Source organism: Neolamprologus brichardi, chromosome 3 (genome assembly GCF_056152115.1).
Source record: "Neolamprologus brichardi isolate AB-2024 chromosome 3, ASM5615211v1, whole genome shotgun sequence".
NCBI lineage: Eukaryota > Metazoa > Chordata > Actinopteri > Cichliformes > Cichlidae > Neolamprologus > Neolamprologus brichardi.
In genome coordinates, this window is record NC_142106.1 from 59,490,115 (window position 1) to 59,513,413 (window position 23,299).

At 41.6% G+C, this 23,299-nt stretch overlaps 1 protein-coding gene across 3 annotated transcripts in view; it reads right to left on the reverse strand.

The window, feature by feature from the left end:
• Nucleotides 1–1,618: 1,618 nt before the first annotated feature.
• Nucleotides 1,619–23,299, reverse strand: part of LOC118453432 (protein NLRC3-like) — an 815,502-nt gene continuing 793,821 nt past the window's right edge. The window contains exons 5-11 of one of the 3 annotated variants that reach the window (XM_087837960.1): nucleotides 19,998–21,777; nucleotides 18,765–18,938; nucleotides 18,326–18,499; nucleotides 17,979–18,152; nucleotides 9,186–9,359; nucleotides 2,802–2,848; nucleotides 1,619–2,653 (exon numbers count right to left, since the gene is read on the reverse strand). In XM_087837960.1, coding sequence (XP_087694086.1) covers nucleotides 2,133–2,653; nucleotides 2,802–2,848; nucleotides 9,186–9,359; nucleotides 17,979–18,152; nucleotides 18,326–18,499; nucleotides 18,765–18,938; nucleotides 19,998–21,777 — 3,044 coding nt within the window. In that variant the 3' untranslated portion in view covers nucleotides 1,619–2,132. The remainder of the gene's footprint in view (nucleotides 2,654–2,801; nucleotides 2,849–9,185; nucleotides 9,360–17,978; nucleotides 18,153–18,325; nucleotides 18,500–18,764; nucleotides 18,939–19,997; nucleotides 21,778–23,299) is intronic. The other 2 variants (XM_087837950.1, XM_087837963.1) reach the window with 2 other exon arrangements.

Sequence of the window (23,299 nt, forward strand, 5' to 3'; positions counted from 1 at the left end):
TGGATGCGTTCAGCATGGAGCCCCTGAGCTGTGTTACAGACAAACATGAAAACTGACAGGTCTGTGTCATTCACAGTCTGTAACACTTCTAAACAACAGAGGCTGACCCAAGTGCCTCAGAGCCAGGCACGCTCACAGCACAGCTCTCTAAATAAGCCAGTTTCAAAATAAGAGCTGAAAGCTGTGTTTGCTTGTGTTAGCTTATTATTGTGGAGACTAACATTCAGTGATCATGTGTTCAGACTCATAATGATTACTCTCAGAAATCCTGATCTTTGTATTTACTGTGTGTTGGATCAATAACTGAGATTCATCGTATCACACAGCTGTGCTGCTGCTGCTGCTGATGTCAGCACATCTGGAACAATACGAGGTATCTGCTACCAGACTGAGCAGGACGTGAGACCTGTGGACTGTTTAAAGCTGTCCCTCCACAGCTCACTCAGACCTGATCCACACCTCAGTGATATTCTCTGACTTCCTCAGTAGAGACAGAAACCATTCAGATCTGGGACGATCAGCTGACTGATGATGTCACACAGACTGTGTTTTTCAGGAACAGTGATTCTGATGTGAGCCTGCTAGCTGACAGCAGACCTGATGAAACCACATGTTCACATCTGTGAGGACAGACTGGACTCTTTGACTGCACCTTGGTTCTCCTCAGAGGTCTGTACAGGAGCATGTCCACCCCCACTGAAGATCTCAGTCACTGTGAAACATAGAAAGCTGCTTGTGTAGCCTCTGCCTCACATGTAGATACAGCTACAGGTTTCTCTGTCAGTCAGACTGAAACAGTGTCCTGATGCTGCATCATTCAGCTCTGTGCCCCAGTCAGCATCACTGTGAGCTACCAGTGTCAGTGTTTCTGCCCTTTTCCTGTAACACTACACTCAGCACAGGCTCAGCTGCTATCCAGTGTTGGACTTTGGCTTCAGCTGCTGTGATAGATCCTCTAACATAGATCAGCTCTGCTACATGTTGTTAGATAAGTGCAGCTGCCTGTCATGTCCTGATGTTTCTCTGGCTCAGCAGCTTCTCCATCAGAGGTTCACATGGAGCTGATCCAGTATCTCCAGTAACTGTGTTCTGTGCCTCACTGGTTCATCCTTCTGTCTGTGTGACGTCAGTCAGATGTTGAAGTTAAACTCTGTAATCTTCACTGTGTCACAGAGTTCAGTGAGTCCCGTTATTCACAGTATCAATCAGATCATCAGAGAACAGCTGATCAGCAATCAGTGGTGCCAACAGCACCTCCTGTGGTGAGAGGATGCAATAATGCAATGTAGCATTTTTACACTCAACACTTGCAGTCATGGAAACTGTCTGTTGGATCTGTTTGACGTTGCTTTCTTGTGTTGCTTTCTTGGTTAGAGTTCCTCACAAATGTCCAGATTATTCTTCTAATGAGGCATCGACCATGTTTTCAGTTCTTTGGAAGAAAACATCGCCCTTTGCCATCCTTACTTTTCTTTGACTTCTTCAAATGCAGCTGAACTCCAGCTGGTATTTTATTGGACTTTGCAGCTGTTTCTGGTCATCAGTTCATTCCTGCAAACCTCTGAACCTGAACAACAATGATGCTGCATTGCTGGCTGATCCCAAAAGGTTGATTCTGTTCATCCTAACGTTTTCACAAACGTTTGCTCACTGATCAGGTGACTTCTTCAGTCTCAGCTGACTGCAGCTTTACAACCTTACAAACAGCACATTTGCACAATGACTGAAACCAGCAGCAGCAGCACCTGATATATATGATACTAATATAATACATATACATATATAATCCATACTAATGATGAAGGAACTGAGCTCACAGTCCATTGTTCATTCAGTGAACTACTCAGTTTATTTTGGGCCTCAGAAATGCTCACTCTGTTTGTACATCACTGTCAGCAATAGACTCATTCTGCTGTGTGGACAGGAACACATGTGACATCACTTCCTGTTTGTTTGTGACTGAAGAGGAAGAAGTTTACAAGGAATCATTTAGAAGAGTTTCAAACATCAACTGATTGAATCCATGAATCTGAAAACGTGTTTGTGAGTGAAAGAGACAGACATGTACAGACTGAACTATCTGTTCAACAGTCAGAGTGTTTCTCTAACAGGAGACACTCTTTACACCCCACTCAGCACAGGGACACTGAGGAACCAAAACCAAACCAAAACCCAGGATAAAGAGTTTGAGTGAATGTGGTGTTGAAGGTGTGGAGGTGGATCAGAGTGTCAGAGGAGACTCTGTAGAAGGACAGAGTGCCAGCAGGACAGTCCACATACACTGCTGCTCTGTTAGAGACAGAGGAGGAGGAGGAGATGGATGTTTGTCTGTAATTGTGCCAGACAGACTGAGGACCATCATCAGAGCAGATCAGACTCCAGGACTGATCATTGAATCCAAACCCACAGTCTCTGCGTCCTTTCCTTCTGATGCTTCTGTAACTCACTGATATAAAAACGTCTCCTCTCCATTCGACCTCCCAGTAACAGCGACCAGTCAGACCATTTCTACACAGCAGCTGATAAACATCAAATCTGTCTGGATGATCAGGATATGACTGAACCTCCTCCACTTGTGTCACCTTCCTGTTGTTGTCAGACAGTTGGAGGTTTGTGTTCACTGTGTTTGTGTCGATTGTGAGTTGACAGGAATCTGATGGAGAGAACAAACACAATCCAGCTGCAGTTATTGATCCATCATCTGTTCATTGATTGACACTTTGATGATGACTCCTGACATGATGAAGATGGTTGAATGTGTGCTGCTTTGTTTTCATGAATCCCATTAAAAACACACTTACACTTCCTCAGACCTGGTCTCAACCATCGGACTCCAGCAGGCTCCACCCTGAAAGGAGGAGGGGGGTCAGAGCAGCACAGTCAGCATGCACACATGGACATTACATGGCTCTCATACACACACTGTTACACACTGAGCTCAAAGCTCGGCTCCACTGTTTTATTCAAAGAAATCTACATTTATTTATCAGCACATTTAAAAACAGCTTGAGCCAAAGTGCTGCACAGAGTAGAGATAAAATAGGAAACATACACAGTAATTACTATAAAGACTCGTCAGAATTGAAAGCTACAGAGTACAAATGTGTTTCCAACCGGGTTTTAAAAATGTCGAGTGTTGGTGACGTCCTGATGTGAAGGGCGACTGTTCCAGACTTTGGCTGCAGCGATCGATAAAGCTCACCTCTGTTTTTACGTCTAGTTCTGGTCAGAAGCTACTTATCTGCAGACCTGAGGGCTCGACTTGGATTATTTTGTTAAAGAGAGATAAGATGGAGCCAATCCATTCAGAGATTTAAAGACAACAACAAGATCTGGAAGTGGATTCTACCACGTACTGGTAACCAGTGGAAAAAGCTGGAAAAAGCTGGTGATGGGTCGTCTAGCACAGACCCACCGCTGGAACCAGACAATTCATGAGGGAGAGAACTGTGACAGCGCCGTTCCTTCACTTGACCTCAGTCGCTCTCGTCTGCTCCCTCGTAACACTGCTCTTTATTGAGGTTACATGAATATGCATAAGTTCATTAACATATGACGTCTTACACAGGTATGAACAAAGAGTACCAGTCTGTGCATAGTGTAGGTGTGTGTGTGTGTGTGTGTGTGTACCAGATGTGACCCTGTGACCCCAAAGCTGGTGCTAAGAGTCCAGTGGTCCAGCCCTAACAAAGGGCTCTTATACTTAACCAGAGGTGGATGCAAAATACCAGGGAGATGAGAGAGCGAACCGGGTTGCCAGTCTTAAAACAGATCTACTGAGGCAGCAAGATTTTTCCAAGAAAGCAACCAAAGAGAATAATGCTGCAGTCGAAGCCACGTGGTTAGTGAGATGATTGCTAAAGTAGGGAAGCCATTCACAGAAGGTGAATTTGTCTAAAAGTGCATATTGCAGGCTGCAAATATAGTCTGTCCGGGAAAGAAAGGTCAGTTTAGCAACATCAGCCTTTCTGCCAACACCGCAGCAGATTGCATTTCTGACCTGTCAAGTGACTGTCACGGCTGGGGGGGCAGTCGTGTGGTGTATTGAAAAAGGATCCAAAATGCAGGTACTGGCTGGGCGAGTGAGTGTTTATTTACAGCGGTGAGAAGGTGACAAAACAAGAAGAGCAGAGCAGGGAGTAAACAAACCTAAACTGGGAAAACTAACGAACCAAACTTAAACCAGACACTCACGGGAGGAGGAGCAAAATGCACAAAGAGAGATGGCAGAGAGACGCAGAATGAGTACCGGGTAACATAGAATAATGCAGACAGACATGGAATTAATCAGACGACGCGAAAGAGAGCACAGGAAAACACAGGGCTTAAATACACGGGGAGTAATCAGGGAATGGGCCACAGGAGGGAGACACAGCTGGGAGCAATTAGGCTAACGAGACAGGGGAGAGGTAAAACTGAACACACTGACATGAGACATGAACTTTCAGAATAAAACAGGAAACTAACAGGCACAGAGAACCAGACCGGACACTGAACTTGACAGGCAGACTCATGAGCAGACACAATAACACCATGGACAGACAGAGAGAACACAGGCAGGCATGAAACAAAAACACTAACACATAGCAAACCTAAACAAAAGACAAAACAGAATAACCGAGAACAAAGAATAATAGAAAGAAACAAAACACCGAGTCCTCAGACTCAGAACCATGACAGTGAAATTTATGACCAACTGTGTGAGAAAGCCAAATGTTTCAGTGTATACTCAGTCGCTCTTGATGAGACCACAGACATCACCGACACTGCCCAGCTCCCAATGTATGTCCGTGGTGTTGATGACAGTTTTGAAGTGATGGAGGAGCTGCTCACAGTAATTCCAATGCATGGCCAGACCACCGCTCAGCAGATATTTCACAAGCTGTGTGATGCCATTGAGAATGTTGGTTTGCCATGGAAGAGGTTTGTTGGAATAACAACAGATGGAGCGCCATCAATGACAGGGAGGAAAAATGGACTGGTGGCACTTGTTCAAAAAAAACTGGAAGAGGAAGGCATGGAGGAGGCCATTGCTCTGCACTGCATTATCCATCAGCAGGTCCTTTGCAGCAAATGCCTGAAGTTTGACAATGTAATGTCTATTGTTGTGAAATGCATCAACCAAATCAGATCCAGGGGCTTAAAGCACCGAAGGTTCTGTGCTTTTTTAGAGGAAATGGAGTCAGAATATGGGGATGTGCTCGACTTCACTGAGGTACGTTGGCTCAGCAGGGGAAATGTATTAAAGAGACTTTTTGAGTTGAGAGCAGAAGTGAAGCCTTCATGGAGAAGGATGGAGTTAGTGTTCCTGTGCTAACTGATCCCAAATGGCTCATGGACTTAGCTTTTCTTGTTGATATAACACATGAGCTTAATGTACTGAACAAGACGTTACAAGGCCAGGGGCAACTTGTCAGTGCTGCCTATGACAACGTGAGAGCATTCTCCACAAAACTTGCGCTCTGGAAAGTTCAGCTCTCTCAGACAAACCTTTGCCATTTCCCAGCATGCAAGGCACTCGTGGATGCAGGCACATCATTCAGTGCTGACAAGTATGTTGATGTCATTTTGAGGCTACAGGAGGAATTTGATAACAGATTTGCTGACTTCAAGACACACAGAGCCACCTTTCAAATTTTTGCGGACCCCTTCTCCTTCGATGTGCAAGATGCCCCTTCTGTGCTTCAAATGGAGCTCATTGAGCTGCAGTGCAACTCTGAACTCAAAGCAAAGTTCAGGGAGGTGAGTGGAAAAGCAGACAAGCTTGGACAATTTTTGAGAGAATTGAGCCCTAGTTTCCCTCGGCTTTCCCGAATGTTCAAGCGGACCATGTGCCTTTTTGGTAGCCCATACTTGTGCGAAAAGCTCTTCTCCACTTTGAACTTCAATAAGTCCAAGTACAGGTCCAGACTTACGGATGATCAACTTCAAGACATACTGAGGGTCGCAACTGCTTCATCCCTCAGGCCAAATCTGGCTCGGCTATGCGAGAGGAAACGCTGCCAGGTCTCTAGCAGCAAGGAGTAGGCAAGAGAAGCCATGTTCAGAAGAACAGTTCATTTTCTACAGTGTTCCATTCATGTTCAGAAGAAGGTTATAGAACTGTTAATACAGACATTTCAATCTAAATACAGCAGATATAGAAGACTGAAAAAAACACACAAGTTCACAGACTAAAAAGATCTTATTATTATTTTATTTATGTATTACAGATTGATTTATTTTCTTATTAATTATTAATTTGTTTATTTATTTTTCATATTTTGTGTTAAAAAATAAAAATAAAGAGATTTGAGAAGATTGGAATTTTTGAACCATGCCTTTCTTGTGGAAAACCTAATGCGGCCCAGCCTCACCCAGACTCTGTCTGTAGCGGCCCCCAGCTAAATTGAGTTTGAGACCCCTGTCCTACACCATAAATCAGTAAGAGAGGGTACGGCCTCTCTCATGGCCCCAAGTGATGTGTGCATGCCAGAGCACTCTGGAAGGCACACAGAGTCTTTACAGACTACTAAGGATAAAACCTCTATCATCATGCAATCGATTATACAACTCTAAGCATATATGAGTAAATATTTCTAAGCATAAATGACAATCAACAATATAAACATTACAGCTTTTTTTAATAACAGAATTCATTTGTTTCTCAAATGAAAAAGAGCTATCGAGAAACACTCCTAAATCTTTAGTTCTTTTTCCCACTTTTCCAGTGGGCCAAGGTCAACATTATCTGCTAATGCTAAATAGGCTGCCGTTATTAACTAATGCTAATTTGATGTGAATTAGCATTATGCACTAATGCTAACACTTACTTTTTAACAATGTGAGTAGTTAATGCTAACACTATTTCCCTTAACTTTATAACAATGTGAACGGCTAATGCTAACACTCTTTTTCCTAGCATTACAACATCTGATCTGCTAATGTTAAGTAGGCCGCCATTAGCATCTACGTCTAATTTAAGGCAAATATGCATTAGAACCTAATGCTCATATCGTTTTCCTTTGCTTTATAACAATGTGAGCAGCTACTGCTAAATAGCATAAGCTAATAACAGCAGTCTAATTTAATGCAAATTAGCCTCATTTGCATCATAACGATGTGAGGAGTTAATGCTAAGTATGCTGCCATTAGCGGCTAATTCTAATTCGGGGTGAATAATTATTACCAGCTAATGCTAATATCATTTTCTCTTTCCTTTTAACAATGTGAGCAGCTAGTGCTAGGTAGGCTGATGCTAGCAGCTAATGCTAAAGCTAAAGCTAATTTGATGTGAATTAGCATTACATTAGTGAGGAGTTAATGCTTAGTAGACTGCCATTAGCAAGTAATGCTAATTTTAGGTGAATAGGAATTGGCAGCTAATGCTAATACCATATTTTCTTGCTTTATAACAATGTGACCAGCTAATGCTAAGTAGGTTGCCGTTATAAGCCAATACTTATATAATTTGAGGTGAATTAGCATTATCCGCTTATGCTAAAAATGTTTTTTCGTACTTTTTAACAATATGGGTAGCTAATGTGAACACTATTTTTCATTCAATTTTAACTTTTCCCCTGCGATGTGAAGAGTTAATGCTAAATAGGACGCCATTAGTGGCCAATTCTAATTTTAGGTGAATAACCATTAGCAGCTAATGCTAATACCGTATTTTCAAATTTGAAGTGAATTAGCATCCTCCGCTAATGCTAACTCTTTTCCCTTTCATTATAACAATGTGAGCAGCTAATGCTAAGAAGGCTGTTTTTATTAGCTAATGCTAATTTGATGCAAGTTTAGCATTATCGAGTAATAATAAAACTTTTCCCTTCCCTTTTAACAATGTTTGCAGCTAGTGCTAGGAAGGTGATGCTAGCAGCTAATGCTAATTTGATGTGAATTAGCATTATCCAATAATGCTAACACTGTTTTCTCTTACTTATTAAAAATGATAGTAGCTAATTCTAATACTCTTTTCCGTTGAGTAACAACGAAGTGAGGAGTTAATGCTAAGTAGGCTGCTTTTAGCAGCTTATTCTAATTAGGGGTGAATAATTATTAGCAGCTAATGCTAATATCGTTTTCTCTTTCCTTATAACAATATGAGCAGCTAATGCTAATTTGATGTAAAGTAGCATTATATTAGTGAGGAGTTAATGCCAACTAGGCTGCCATTAGCAGCTAAAGGTAATTTGAGGTGAATAAGCACTAGTAGCTAATGCTAATACCCTTTTCTCTTGTGTTATAATGATGTCACATTAATGCAAAATAGGCTGCCATAAGTGACTCTTTTCCCTTGCATTATAACGATGTGAAGGGTTTATGCTAAGTAGGCTCCCATTAGCAGCTAAAGCTAATTTGAGGTGAATAAGCATTAGTAGCTAACGCTAATACCCTTTTCTCTTGTGTTATAATGATGTGAAACGTTAATATTGTTCTCAAACAACAGAATGAGAATGAAATATTGATTCTAACAGGGCCCATAAACAGCATTAACTTAGCAGCATTAGCTTATCACAGTTTCCATCATGGTCACACAAATCCTTAGCAGAGCAAAGTGGCCTACTTAGCAATAGCTGCTCAAGTTGTAGAAAGCAAAGGGAAAACAGTATTAGCATTAGCTGCTAAATGTGCACTCGAGAACAAATCTATTGTGAATTCAACCGTGAATGTCGAGTTTCCAGTAAGCTTCCATTTCCAAATGTTAGCTGCTCCTGTCTGGCTCTTTGTCACACACACAGACTGAAATGATTCACAGCCTTGTTTCATCCTTCCTTCAGTGTCACTGACTGTCACTGTGACTGTGGACATACAGCATGGGAAACATACACATGGCTGACACTTTATTAGGTACACAGTGCCCACTATCTCAGGTATAGTACACCTGTGACCTAATAAAGTGTATCTACAGTTACAAAATGTTGTCTCTGTCCAAATATTTATGGACCTAACTGTAGGTCTACTTTTAATGAAACTCTCAACATGACTTATCACTTATCATTAATGTTCCTGCAAACAGACTCCTTGGAGACCCCCTACATAAATATCCATGTACTATACAGCTTGAGTACTGTGTCTGTCCCTGAAAATATTCCTGCATGTGTGATTTTTCATGTCTCATCTGCAGGAAACAAACAGGAAGTGAGTGAAGGACACAGGAAATTTTCCAGCTCTTCCTCCTCTATCATTTATTCTCTCCATACCTGAGAGTGTCCAGTCTCCAGCCTGGATCCTTCAGTCCAGCCGACAGCAGCTTCGTTCCTGAGTCACCTGGATGATTGTAGCTCAGGTCCAGCTCTCTCAGATGAGAGGGGTTGGAGCTCAGAGCGGAGGCCAGAGAAGTACAGCCTTCCTCTGTGATCAGACAGCCTGAAAGGCTGCAGACACACAAAACAACAATCCGTCTGTTATCCATCTCTATGGCAGCATAACTAAGGGATGGTTCAGGGTCACCTGATCCTGCTCAAATTATAAGCTTTATCAAAAAGGAAAGTTTGAAGCTGATCTTCAAAGTAGAGAGGGTGTCTGTCTCCTGAACTCAAACTGGGAGCTGCTTCCACACCCAGTCCAACATAGCCAGGCTTTCGTTGCTGCTTTGACAAAACCTCAATTCCCAGTCAGAGATGATGAGCATCATCACAGTGATGATCATTTCTCTGTTAACCCAGGCTTTCTGCTTCAGGATCTGTGCACGCTCACAGAACAAGGAGAGCTTTAAACATCATTTCACTAAATGGATGGACTGAGCACAGCCTACAGATGAACTGGATGAATAAAGATTTGACCTCAGTGTGCTCAGTGTTACTGTCTATTCCTAACATATTCCTAACATGATAGCTGCACTTTAGAGCTCTAAAACTGGAACTGACACGTATTTAAACACTACATGTTACTCAGTACATTCAGTTCTGACACTCGCCCACAGTCCAACAAAGGAAACATGGAGATCACATCAGTTTGTCACCAAAGTCTAATTATTCCAGAGGGCAGTGTTGATTCAATTAAAGTTATTTTTAAGCAAAGTTGAGTTTTTTTTTTTTATCATCGGAGCACTTCAAGTCTGAAGTATCACTTAAATGCATTACACGCTGCTGATGGCAGCAAACAAACCACCCAAACAAACATAGGTGGGACGCTTGGACAGACTACGTTGGATCAGCTTGTGGGAGGAGTCAAGATAAACCAAAGAAAGACAAGCTAACAAACGCCACAGTGAAGTGAGTAGCTACAAATTGCAGGCCGATTAGTGTTGTTGAAGAAGTCGGTCTGAGGAACGTTCTTAGGATCAACAAATGACGGCATGTATGAGCCTCCCTCAAGACGCACCATCACAAGAAGAACATATGAGCTGTAGAAAAAGGAGAGACTACACCAGCTGTTGGTCTCTCTGGAGTTCACTGGGCGTGGCTGGGTAACCATGGTTACCTGGGATTTACAATACATGATATTAATGAAGAGTGGGAGCTGCGTTCTATAGCAAACAATTTGTTATGAGGTAATCAGCTGACCTTAGTTTAACTGGAAGCCCTTCACAATAATAAAGTCTTTATTTTGAACAACTACCATCAGTTCATCTGTACTGATGGTAACTTAAAGTCACACTAATGCCGTTCAGTTTATATAGTGTAAGTAGTAGAAGTATACTACAGTACTCTGATCACTGATATGATATTTATGTAGATATACACCTTTGTGTTTAACATTACTGCATTATAGTACTGTGATCTTTGTCCTTATATATGGTTATGTTAGCTATACTGACGTATGCATATAACTGGATATGTATCTTATCTATTGATCTTATTTGTCATGTATTTGTATTGTGTACTTCCTTTTTGTAAGAAACCACACACGTGATCACAGACACAAGAATCAATCAGTGAAAGAATAAAGTGCCTCAATCCAAACCTTAAGCTCCTTATTCCACACGGTGGGATCATTTGGCCTTCAGTGGTGTTCTGGCTGACACACCGGAGTGACCGGAGTGCTAAAGAATGAATCAGACACACCAGTGTCATCCCTGATATCTCCACTACATTTAATTGTCCTTCAGCCTGTGGCTGCAGTTAGCTGGTCTGCTAGTTAGCCGGTTTGCTATTTAGCCGGTGTGCTAGTTAGCCGGTTTGCTAGTCAACTGGTGTGCTAGTTAACTGGTGTGCTAGTTAGCCGGTTCGCTAGTCAGTTGTTTCGCTAGTCAGCTGGTGTGATAGTTAGCCAATGTGCTAGTTAGCCGGTTCGCTAGTCAGCTGGTCTGCTACTTAGCTGGTTTGCTAGATAGCCGGTGTGCTAGTTAGCTGGTGTGCTAGTTAGCTGGTGTGCTAGTTAGCTGGGAGCTAACTCACTAGAACATTTGATGCTAAACTGTCTAAACTGTGTGAGCAGCTTTCATGGCTTCTCTGTGTTACTCTCTAGCCTCTATTTAACTCAGTCCTCTCAGTTTTTTCCTCCTTACAAACTAGAAACCCTTCTTTTTCAGCTTCTCCACACCTGAGCTGTAGCTAAGCTACCAGCATGCAGCATGCTGATTGTGTCTCACTCAACAGTTACACTCGTCACCAAGACTAACAAAACTCCACATGTTCAACACTAGAAGGTGCTAAAAGACCACATACAGTGAGATTATCACTAAATGTCTGCAGTGTCTGATGGTGACTTGGGTTTTTACTAACTGGCTACATGAGCAGGATTAGCTGCAGTTCCATCTTTGTAAAAGAGGCTCAGCAGCAGATTAGAACCAAAACAGAAACATTTCTACTTTTTCTGCAGCACTAGCTGAATGCATGGAGCCTAAAATCCAGTGACAATGAGACACATACAGTGTGACTGCTGCGACTTTACAGCTGGGCCTCATTCACTGACATTAGTCAGATATGACTGAATCTATATCATACTTAAAGCTTTCTGTAAATGAAAGAATCAGATAAAACCAGGCACTTCAGTCCATTTTAAACACAAACTCTGAACATAACCTGATCCAGACCAGGTTATAGGTTCAGCATCAGTAACCACGGTGATGTAGCCAGGTGTCCTGCAGGTTTTAGATCTCACCTTGGGTCAGATCACATGATTAGTTCATTACCAGGCCTCCCGAGAACTTCAGGACATGTTGAGGAGGAATTTAACCATTTAAATCAGATGCGATGGATCAAGGAAACATCTAAGACCTGCAGGACACCGGCCCTCGAGGCCTGGAGTTTGTCACCTGTGGCCTAGAGGAAGTATATAAAGCAAAAAGAGAATCTGACCTAAAACAAAACCTTGAGGTACCCCAGAAGGCAGAACTGATGTTTCAGACAACACATGATTCATACAGACAGTCAAAGATGTCTCAGATAGATACGACTGAAACCATTTTAAAGCAACACCAGTAATCCTGAACAAGTCCTTCAGCCTATTTATCATGATGCTGTGATCAACAGTATCAAAAGCAGAGGTGAGATCCAACTTGGTGCACTCTCCAGAACCTGCTGCCATCAGATTGTCACCACACACTTTAAGTTAATTCATTTCAGTGGAGGACAGTTTACAGAAACCAGACTCGAAAATGTCCAGAGCTTTGTTTTTCTCCAGAAAGTCGTTAAGTTGTTCTGCAACTGTTTTTTTCCAAGATCTTTGACACCAATGGTCATTTTGATATTGGCCTGTAACTGCTTGGAAGAGATGGGTCTAAATTTGGTTTCTTTAATAATGGTTCAACGACAGCTTGTTCAAAACCGAGCCAGTATAAAGACAAAATAGAGAAATATTAGAGTTGATGGCAGCGACCTTATTTACAAAATAGTTCAAAGATTCATTACAATCAGATTTAGTATAGACTGGTACACGAGGAATATCAGGAGAGAAAATTTTCATAATTGTATCAAACAATACTTTGGGATTGTTCTTTTTTTGAAGCTATTAGATTTGAAAAATATTCAGTTCCAGCTTTTTTTTTATCATGTTGTTAAGTGACGATATTGATTCCTTGAGATGTACTCGATGAACCTCAACCTTGGAAGCCTTCCATAAATTTTCTAACTTGACAGAATATCTCCTGAAATTTTGAGTATTTTCATTTATCCAGGGACAGAAATTTGAAGAATGGACAACACTTTGCTTCAGAGGTGCCGCTGTATCTAAATAAAATGGACAAAGTGTTGTCTCCAGGAGTGTAGCTGATTTAGAGTGGCCAGGTACGGTGGGTGTGCTCCGGTTAAAGAACACGGAGGCTTCCAAGTTCAGCTGATTTATTCGGTCTGTAGTGATGATACAGTCACCTGACCTGAACCCAGTGGAGATGGTTTGGGATCAGTGTTGGGCAAGTGACTTTGAACAAGTAATTATAGTTATTTCTTAGTAACTAGTAACCAGTGTTGGGTGTAATGCGTTACTAAGTAATGCATTACTGTAATTAAATTACTTTTCCACTGAAAAAGTAGAGTAACTAATTACTGTTCATTTTTAGGTATTTTAATTACAGTAACTTACAATGTACTTGCGTTACATTATAAAATAATTAAACTTGCTGAATATCATTATTTAATTTCAATAATTTATCTTCTAAATGTAGAAGTAAACTCTGCCGCTTTAACATCGCTGTAGTGCAGCTGCACGTCATTTCTCGCCAGTTTGCTGCATAGTCGTATTCTAAAGCGGAAGATGTCGGACTCGGCTGAAGCGAGTGGCTGTTTTATGAAATCTTCACTTTTCTGAAACAAGCAGACAAGAACATTACAGTAATATGTAAGCTATGTCCTGGGGAGGAAAAACTATCGGCTGCTGTTAATAGCACAAGTAACCTACTGAAGCGCCTGACACGAGAGCATAGACGAAAACTTCTGAGTGATCCTTGTTCATCATCCAAGGATAACACCGCGGCAACTCCTGCTAAGCAGCAAAACCTGATTTTACTTCAGCAGCACAGAAAGGGTCTGAAGGTGAGCTTAAAAAAATGATTGCAGGCTACATTGTGGAAGAGATGCTACCGCTGCGTACTGTAGAGTCTCTGTCTTTAAAAAATGTCTTTGTTATTTAAAAAGTTTAATTTCTATTGTTAGTCCACTCAAGGTTTATAGGGATTTTAAGAAGTATTTAGTCAAATTCCTTATTTAGTAATTAAGTTACTTTTCAGACACAGAAAGTGGATAAGTATTTTAAATACAATATTGACTGAGTAATTAGTAATTAATTACTTTTTAAAAGTAATTAATAATAATTAATAATTACTGTTACAACCACAAACATGTTTAAAGGTGAATTTTAATAATAATAATGGATTGCATTTATATAGCGCTTTTCAAGGCACCCAAAGCGCTTTACAATTCCACTATTCATTCACTCTCACATTCACACACTGGTGGAGGCAGCTACAGTTGTAGCCACAGCTGCCCTGGGGCAGACTGACAGAAGCAAGGCTGCCATATCGCGCCATCGGCCCCTCTGGCCATCACCAGTAAGTGGTAGGTGAAGTGTCTTGCCCAAGGACAACAAATACTATTAAAAAATAAAACCCTGAGTGATACATTGAAGAATAGAGTATTGGCTACTTATAAATTTGTTCAAAAGTAGATAAAAATTTTAAATCGTGTCAAGTCTGTAGACAAAAATAAAAATAAAGTTCATGTTGTAATACATTTTTTTAGAAATCTGAATAATTCAGTTCGTCCTCCAACGTTACCTAAAGCTCTGCAACTTTGGCTTCTCTTTTAACTTGATGAACTTAATTAAAAATCGTAATTGTAATTAATTAATTAAAATTAATTAAAAACATCGAAAGTTAAGTCCAGGGCATAAATATTAGGTATCTGCTGTTAGATCCAGTGAAATAAGTTAGAAATATTAAACCAAAGAGATGTTCATTTATTAGAGCTCAGACTTTACTCGTACTGCAGAGCTGAGGCTAGAGCAGTAGCGGTTTTAGATACGGGCGACATGGGCGGTTGCCCGGGGCGGCATCGTGGTGGGGGCGGCATCGGCAAAAAATAAATAAATGCTCGTACTCATGCTGCCCCGACGTCAGCCAGCGCATATTGGGAATGGCAGAAGCACCGATCGGTTTTCTATCGCCCATTTGCTCGGAGTAAGGGCGCCCTGCTGCTTGCGGCACAGGGAGGAGAGGGCGGGGCGGCGGGGGATTTTCTGACCGGCTGGAGCAGCATCTAATAACCAGCTCGCAAAATAAAACAAAATAAAAACAAACCAACAAACACGAAAACAACAGACATCATGATACAGACTTATAATTTGCACCGATGTTTTTTCGAAATTCTATACACGAAAAGTGAGCACGAGAGCCCTCGGTGCGCCTGTTTGCTGCTGAAGTCAAAGTAAACTTTATTGTCATCTCCGCTACAGTCCAGTATATAGAGAGACGAGACGACGAGGCTCCAGTTACAGCAGTGCAAATAAACAAACAATAAATATAAGAAGAGTAAGAAAATAAATACACACTTTAGGACTCGGGGCAAAGGGATCAATAACAATTTAAAATTTAAAATTTACAGTTTGATGATTTAAATTCTCACACACAAGCCGGCGAAAGGGGAGTGGCCGGCTGCTTCCAAATAGAGCACATTTCATTTATAATGTTGTAAATCCAAGCTCATTATGTATTCATGATCTGAATCCTAGGTTGTGTGAAATCTCAGAAATGCACCTTAGACAAAGTGAATCTGTGAACTAAGGTGTTGGTCTGTTAGGTTATGTTGTGGTGATCCTCGGGTTGAGGGATGGGTGTTCATCCTGGAGTGCAAAATTAAAACCAATGGAAGATGGACAAGAAAAGTTCAAAGCCATCAGGTCCTCAGTTTAGAAAAAAGAGAAAAGAAGAGGAGGAGAAACAAAAGATGCAGGTAAGCAGATGTGTGATTGGATAATGGCAGGTCATCCTGAAACCATCAGAATACTTTATTAATCTCTAAGGAAATTATGTGGGTTACAGTTGCTCCAAGAAGAAATGGTAAAAATAGCAACAGTAACAGACTAAACTCCAAACAATACATTATATTACAGATTTTAATATTAATTAGTCAGTGTCAATTGTTGATTTGTCCTGTTCTCATTGTATGACGAATTATGATGGCTGTTTGGTAGCTGTTTTCATACCATGCATACTCTCTCTCTCTCTCTTCATATGTGTGTGTACAACAATTTTATGTTAATGTACAATCCTTAATATGTTTTGTCTGTGTGTGGGGGGGGGGGGCGCGCCAGAGGGAGTGTTCGCCCAGGGCGCCAAACAGGCTAGGACCGCCACTGGGCTAGAGACATATCACTTTACTTAATAAAATGTGAATACATTCTAAAAATCTCTGGTTTAAAATGTCTCTCTCTCGCCGTCACACCTAAAACTTCCTCCTCTTCCTAAACAACCAAATGTCATGTTGCTCTATCATATTTTTGATTGGTCGACATGGTGCATTTTTCCACCAACAGGAAGGGATGATTTTGGGGTTTTTTTGCTCATAAGAGTTATTCCTGCGCTGTCCTTAGACAGTAAAAGTGACGAAACTATTGAGGAAAAAACGCCGCGTATATATTGTTTATCATGACTCTGGTTTTACGTGGCCCATCAACACAATTTAAAAACTGGTATATATCACCTTGTCGCTTTGTCATCTTGAAGTGATCATGTGATTGGCTTACCACGACTACTTTATTCTTCCTCAGTCAAACAGCAGCACTCATGCCATTGTTTTGCCCTTGAGCTCCAGGTGTTGTGCCAAAAAGTGATTGTCTGCCACAAAGCGATCGCCATCTGCGGGAGTGCATGCAGCTGCTTAAAGCCGTAGCGCCCAGATTACTTACAGCTATTTCCGTGCAGCTGATAGTAACACAACCGCACCGAATCCAATTCAGGATTTTGATTTCCATCACACTTCCACTGGATGCCCAGCTGCTCTCCTGTTATGTGATTATCATTAACACAGAACTGGAGGATAAGACCGTGGTTCAGGGGGTTAAGAAGCTCATCTTATAACCAGAAGGTTGCCGGTACGATCCCCAGCTCTGTCTGTCTTGGTCGTTTTGTCCTTGGAACATAAGACACTTCACCTACTGCCTACTGGTGTTGGCCAGTGAATGGTGCTCAGTCTGTCCCAGGGCAGCTGTGGCTACAACTGTAGCTTGCCTCCACCAGTGTGTGAATGTGAGAGTGAATGAATAGTGGAATTGTAAAGGGTCTTTGAGGGACTCGAAAAGCACTATATAAATGCAATCCATTATTATTATTATTATTAAGAGCATCTTTAGGCCTGACTATGATCATCCTTGCTCCAACCTCTCCTTACCAAAGATAACAACAACATCAGTATTAGCTCAATAACAATTTCTGGAATTCAATGGTGGACATTCACTTTTAGGCCTTGTGTAAAACGATAAAACCTAAAAGTCCGAGTATTATTCTTTGTGCAAACAGCTCTTGCAGGTTGCCCCGGACTTAATAATTAAATAATAATAATAAAAATAACCTTTCCTTTAAGCAGCTGTTCAGGCTACTAAACTGGTCCCAGAAATAACAAGTGACACCATTAATAGTGGAGCTACCTTTAACAGGTGAAACTGATTTGACCTATAAGGCTACTGCAGTTACTTCTTATCAAGGTTAGTAAGGAAGACATCTGGATGAGGTAGTTAGTAGTAGGTAGTTAGTACCGGGCGAGTCCCCTCCCCCACATCGGCACCAGAACCCTGCATTATCTACAGTGAATGTGAATAAAAAACAAAACAGCGAACCAATCAGTAGTCGTCAATATCTTCCTAATTTTATTCCTAAAGAAATCAAATGTATATATTATAGGCGCAAAGGAGCCTAAATCTTGAAATTTGGCAGTACAATTGAAGTATTTTTTTAATAAACAAAAATATGACTATAACAACTTTTAAAAGTAATTCAGAGTCCAATTATCCACTCAAATGTAAATAAAAGTTCACTTGACAGCTGTATAAAAGTTACCCATTTATACAATAATATAAGTCACATTTCAAATGATCATCTGTGGAAAAGTTTGAATCCTGACCTGAGAGTTTCAACTGCACACTGTGAACTCTTTAGTCCAGCAGAGAGAAGCTTCACTCCTGAATCCTGCAGGTCAGAGTCACTCAGGTCCAGCTCTCTCAGACTGGAGGACTGGGAGCTGAGGACTGAGGACAGAGCTTCACAGCTTCTCTCTGACAGGTTACAGGCACTCAGTCTGAAAAATAAAAGACAGTCTATACAACAAATACTCATGTAGAGTTTGTTAATACATTTCACAACATTAAATGTTGACTCTCTATTTCTAAAGGAAACATTAACATACTAAGAAACAACATATGTATGAAATTTAATTAATAATTCTAACAACAAACTGCTTTCTGATCTGACCTCAGAGTATTTAGTTTACAGTTTAAACTTTGTAGTCCAGCAGATAGAAGCTTCACTCCTGAATTCTGCAGTTTTCTGATACTCAGGTCCATCTCTGTCAGACTAGAGGACTGTGAGCTGAGAACTGAGGACAGAGCTTCACAGTTTTCCTCTGAGAGTTCACAGATGTTAAGTCTGAAGATAAATACATGAATAAAGATTGTTGTTAAAGTGTAATCAGGGTGCAATAGCTTATTGTCTTGTGCTGAGCAGGTTAGGATAAGTTTACCTACCTTACCTTACCTTAAAACTGAATACAAATGCTATGAAACAAGGATAACTGGATAAAGTTTACTTTTACTGGTTAAATTGTTTGATAATTTTTGTCAATTGATATAAACAAAAATAAACATCAAACATATAAACAAACAGAACTAAACAGAATACAAATCTGTCAGACCTCAGAATATTCAGTTTGGCGTGTGGACTCTCCACTGCAGCAGACAGAAGCTTAACTGCTGAAGCCTTCAGGCTGTTGGTACTCAGGTCCAGTTCTCTCAGACTACAGGACTGGGAGCTGACCACTGACAATAAAACTTCACAGCCTTTTTCTGACAGGTTACAGCTGCTCAGTCTGAAAGGAAAAAAAACAAAACAAAAAACAATATATGTGATCAAATAAAATTTGTTTATATGTTAAACCTTTTTTTTTTTGTTTAAACCTATGAGACTATGAGTGCTACCAGTCCAGTTCCCACTATTTGATGGTACACTTGATGGTACCTTGCTCAGGGGAACCTCAGGGTAGCTGTTCGGTGGATTCGACCCCTGACCTTATGATCATGGGGCGACCACTCTACCTACTGAGCTAATAATTCTGTCTACACTATCATACAATATTAACTAAAATAATTATTTTAGAAAATTTTACTAATTCAGTAATTGCTATGCTAATTAACTGTGAGGAACACTGGATTTTAAACACTAGCTGTATAAAACTCTTCCTGTTAAAGGTGTGTATAAAGGAGATGAGCTGAAACACAGACTTCATGGAGAATCTTTGCTGTCAGGATATATCAAAGACAAAAGAAGAGATCCATCCAGTCTCTTTCACTAAGCCCACAGAGGGAAAGACAACCACATCTTTGGATGTTGGGAGGAAACTGTAGAGGACCCATAGAGAACCCACTGTAATTCTATGGGAACACTGGTTATGGCAGCCTTACGGTTACATATGAATACTGTCAAGAAACAGGACCTGAGTGGCAATTTCAATTATGAATCCCAATTTTTCCCTCCATCCTGGATGAAAACAGGACAGTCACAGCAGAGATTTATAATAAAAAAGAGACTATGCACTGAAAGTGACACAAAAAACAAACTGCTGGAGTTGGAGATGTGAACAAGCTGAGGATAATAAACCCCTCAGAGGGGCTGAAGGATCAGAGCTCATGTTCTTATTGGCTTGGTCTGGTTTGTAGTTTGATAAGAGTTACAGACAAAAATGTGTCAGAAATACTGACATGTCCTGCTGGACTGAAAAAAATTTTTTTTGAGTGACTGATGATCATTTATTTCACTATGTTTATGTTTTTTAACTGTTCTTTGAACTCACAATTTCTGATTTATTTCCCATGGTTTTAAGATTTTCATCGATTATAAGACTTTAAGCGATGAGTTCATGTTTACTTACAGAGCTTTGTTGGAGGCTTTGATCACTGGCAGCATTCTCAGAAGAGCCTCCTCTGAAGCAGAGTATTTCTTGAAGTCAAACTCATCCAGATCTTCTTCTGATGACAGTAAGATGAAGGCCAGAGCTGAGCATTGAGCAGGAGATAGTTTACCTGTGGAGAGACTTCCTGAAGTCCTGTATTGTTGGATCTCCTCCACTAGAGAACGATCATTCAGTTCAATAAGACAGTTGAGCAGATTGATGCTTTTCTCTGCAGACAGTTTCTCACTGAGCTTCTCCTTGATATACTGGACTGTTTCCTGATTGGTCTGTGAGCTACTTCCTGTCTGTGTCATCAGGGCTCGTAAGAGAGTCTGATTGGTCTGCAGTGAAAGACCCAGGAGGAAGCGGAGGAACAAGTCCAGGTGTCCATTTGGACTCTGTAAGGCCTTGTCCACAGCATTTTGATGTAAAGATAGTTTAAACATCATGGAGGTTGTTTGTTGTTCTTCCAGCAGATTGAGTCCAGAGTTGATGAAGGTCAGATGGACATGAAGAGCAGCCAGAAACTCCTGAACACTCAGATGGATGAAGCAGAACACCTTGTCCTGGTACAGTCCTCTCTCCTCTTTAAAGATCTGTGTGAACACTCCTGAGTACACTGAGGCTGCTCTGATATTGATGCCACACTCGGTCAGGTCTGATTCATAGAAGATCAGGTTTCCTTTCTGCAGCTGATCAAAAGCCAGTTTCCCCAGAGATTCAATCATCTTCCTGCTCTCTGGACTCCAGTGTGGATCTGTCTCAGCTCCTCCATCATACTTGATCTTCTTCACTTTGGCCTGAACCACCAGGAAGTGGATGTACATCTCAGTCAGGGTCTTGGGCAGCTGGCCTCCCCCTCTGGTTTCCAGCACATCGTCCAGAACTGTAGCAGTGATCCAGCAGAAGACTGGGATGTGGCACATGATGTGGAGGCTTCGTGATGTCTTGATGTGGGAGATGATCCTGCTGGCCTGCTCCTCATCTCTAAATCTCTTCCTGAAGTACTCCTCCTTCTGTGGGTCAGTGAACCCTCTAACCTCTGTTACCATGTCGACACAGTCAGGAGGGATGTGATTGGCTGCTGCAGGTCGTGTGGTTATCCAGAGGCGAGCAGACGGAAGCAGTTTCCCCCTCATGAGGTTTATTAGTAGCACATCCACTGAGGTGGACTTTCTAGGGTCAGTTAGGATTGTAGTTTTGTTGAAGTCCAGAGGAAGTCGACACTCATCCAGACCATCAAAGATGAACACAACCTGGAAGTCTTCAAAGCTGCAGATTCCTGCTTCTTTGGTTTCAGTAAAGAAGTGATGAACAAGTCCCACCAAGCTGAACTTTTCCTCTTTCAGCACATTCAGCTCTCTGAAAGTGAATGGAAATATGAACTGGATGTCCTGGTTGGCTTTGTCTTCAGCCCAGTCCATGGTGTGTTTCTGTGTTAAGACTGTTTTCCCAATGCCAGCCACTCCCTTTGTCAGCACTGTTCTGATTGGTTCATCTCTTCCAGGTGAGGCTTTAAAGATGTCTTCTTGTCTGATTGTTGTTTCTGGTCTGTCTGGTTTCCTGGATGCTGTTTCTATCTGTCTGACCTCATGTTCATCATTGACCTCTGCAGTCCCTCCCTCTGTGATGTAGAGCTCTGTGTAGATCTGGTTAAGAAGGGTTGGGTTTCCTGCTTTAGCGATCCCCTCAAACACACACTGGAATTTCTTCTTCAGAGCAGATTTAAGGTTACGTTGACATACCGTAGGAAAATGTTCTGGAAAAAGAATGCAAAACATTTCGTCTCATTTCTTTAAAGCATGGATATTTGGCTACATGTTGGTCCATGTCTTAAGACAATAACAAATGTTCTAGTCATCCATCCATCCATTTATATTTTTCCGCTTATCCAGGGCCAGTCAAGGAGGCAGCAGCCTAGGTAGAGAAGCCCAGACAACCCTCTTCATGACCACTTCCTCCAGCTTGTCTGGGGGAACATCAAGGTGTTCCCAGGCAAGCCAAGAGATATAATCTTTCCAGCGTGTCCTGGGTCTGCCTCGGTGGGACATGCCCAGAACACCTCACTTAGTAGGTGCCCAGGAGGCATCCTTGTCAGACCCAAACGACCTCAACTGGCTCCTTTCGATGTGAAGGAGCAGCGGCTCTACTCTGAGGCAATCCCAGGTGGCCGAACTTCTCACCCTATTACTAAGGCAGAAGCCAGCAGCCCTTCAGAGGAAGCCCATTTCCACCGCTTTTATCTGCAAACTTGCTCTTTTGGTCACTAACAACATGACTATAAGTGAGGTTAGGGATGTAGATCGACAAGTGAGACTTTTGCTTTAAAACTCAGCTCTCTCTTCACCATGACGGACTGGTACAGCGTCCGCATCACTGCAGCAGCAGTACCACCAATCCATCTGTTCTCCCGTCACTTGTTAACAAGGCCCCGAGATACTTCAACTCCACTTGGGGCAGGAACTCATTCTTGTCCCAGAGTGAGCACTCAACCCTTTTCCGACTAAGGACCATGGCCCCAGATTTGGAGGTGCAGATTCTCATTTCCACCACTTCACAATCAGGCATGAACCGTTCTGGTACGAGCTGGAGGCCATCACCTGATTAGGGCAGCAGAACCACATTATCTGCGAAAAGCAGAGATCAGATTCTGAGACCACCCAAGAGAAACCCTTCCGCCACTTGTCGGAAATTCTGTCCATAAAAATTATGAAGAGAATCTGCGGCAAAGGGTAACACGGGCAGAGTCCATCACCCACTGGAAACAAGTCTGGCTATGCTAACCAAGCTCCTGCAACAGGTGTATAAGGACCAAATACCCTTAGCAACAGGCCAGACACTCCATACCTCCCAAAAGATCACTCAGAGTGACACTGCTGAATGCCTTCTCCAGGTCCACAAAACACATGTAGACTAACAAACACCAATGACAAACACCAATGCATCCTCAAGTATATTTGAGAGGATAAAGAGCTGATCCAGTGGTCCACAACCTGGATGAAAACCACATTTTTCTTCCTGCATTCGAGGTTCAGACGGACAGACGGATTCTCCTTTCCAGCATCCTGGCATAGACTTTCCCAGGTAGGCTAAGGAGTGGGAGCCCACTATATTTGGAACTTATTAGTTCCAAATATAGGGGGCTAACTCTTTATTAGAATAGAAAGTTATGAGTAAATAAAACCTTCGTGTCAAAGTTATTAAGTTAAGAGGCTTGATGACATCATGGCATACGTTCGTGAACCTGAACTACATACTCTGAAAAGTTTTTTTTTGAAAAG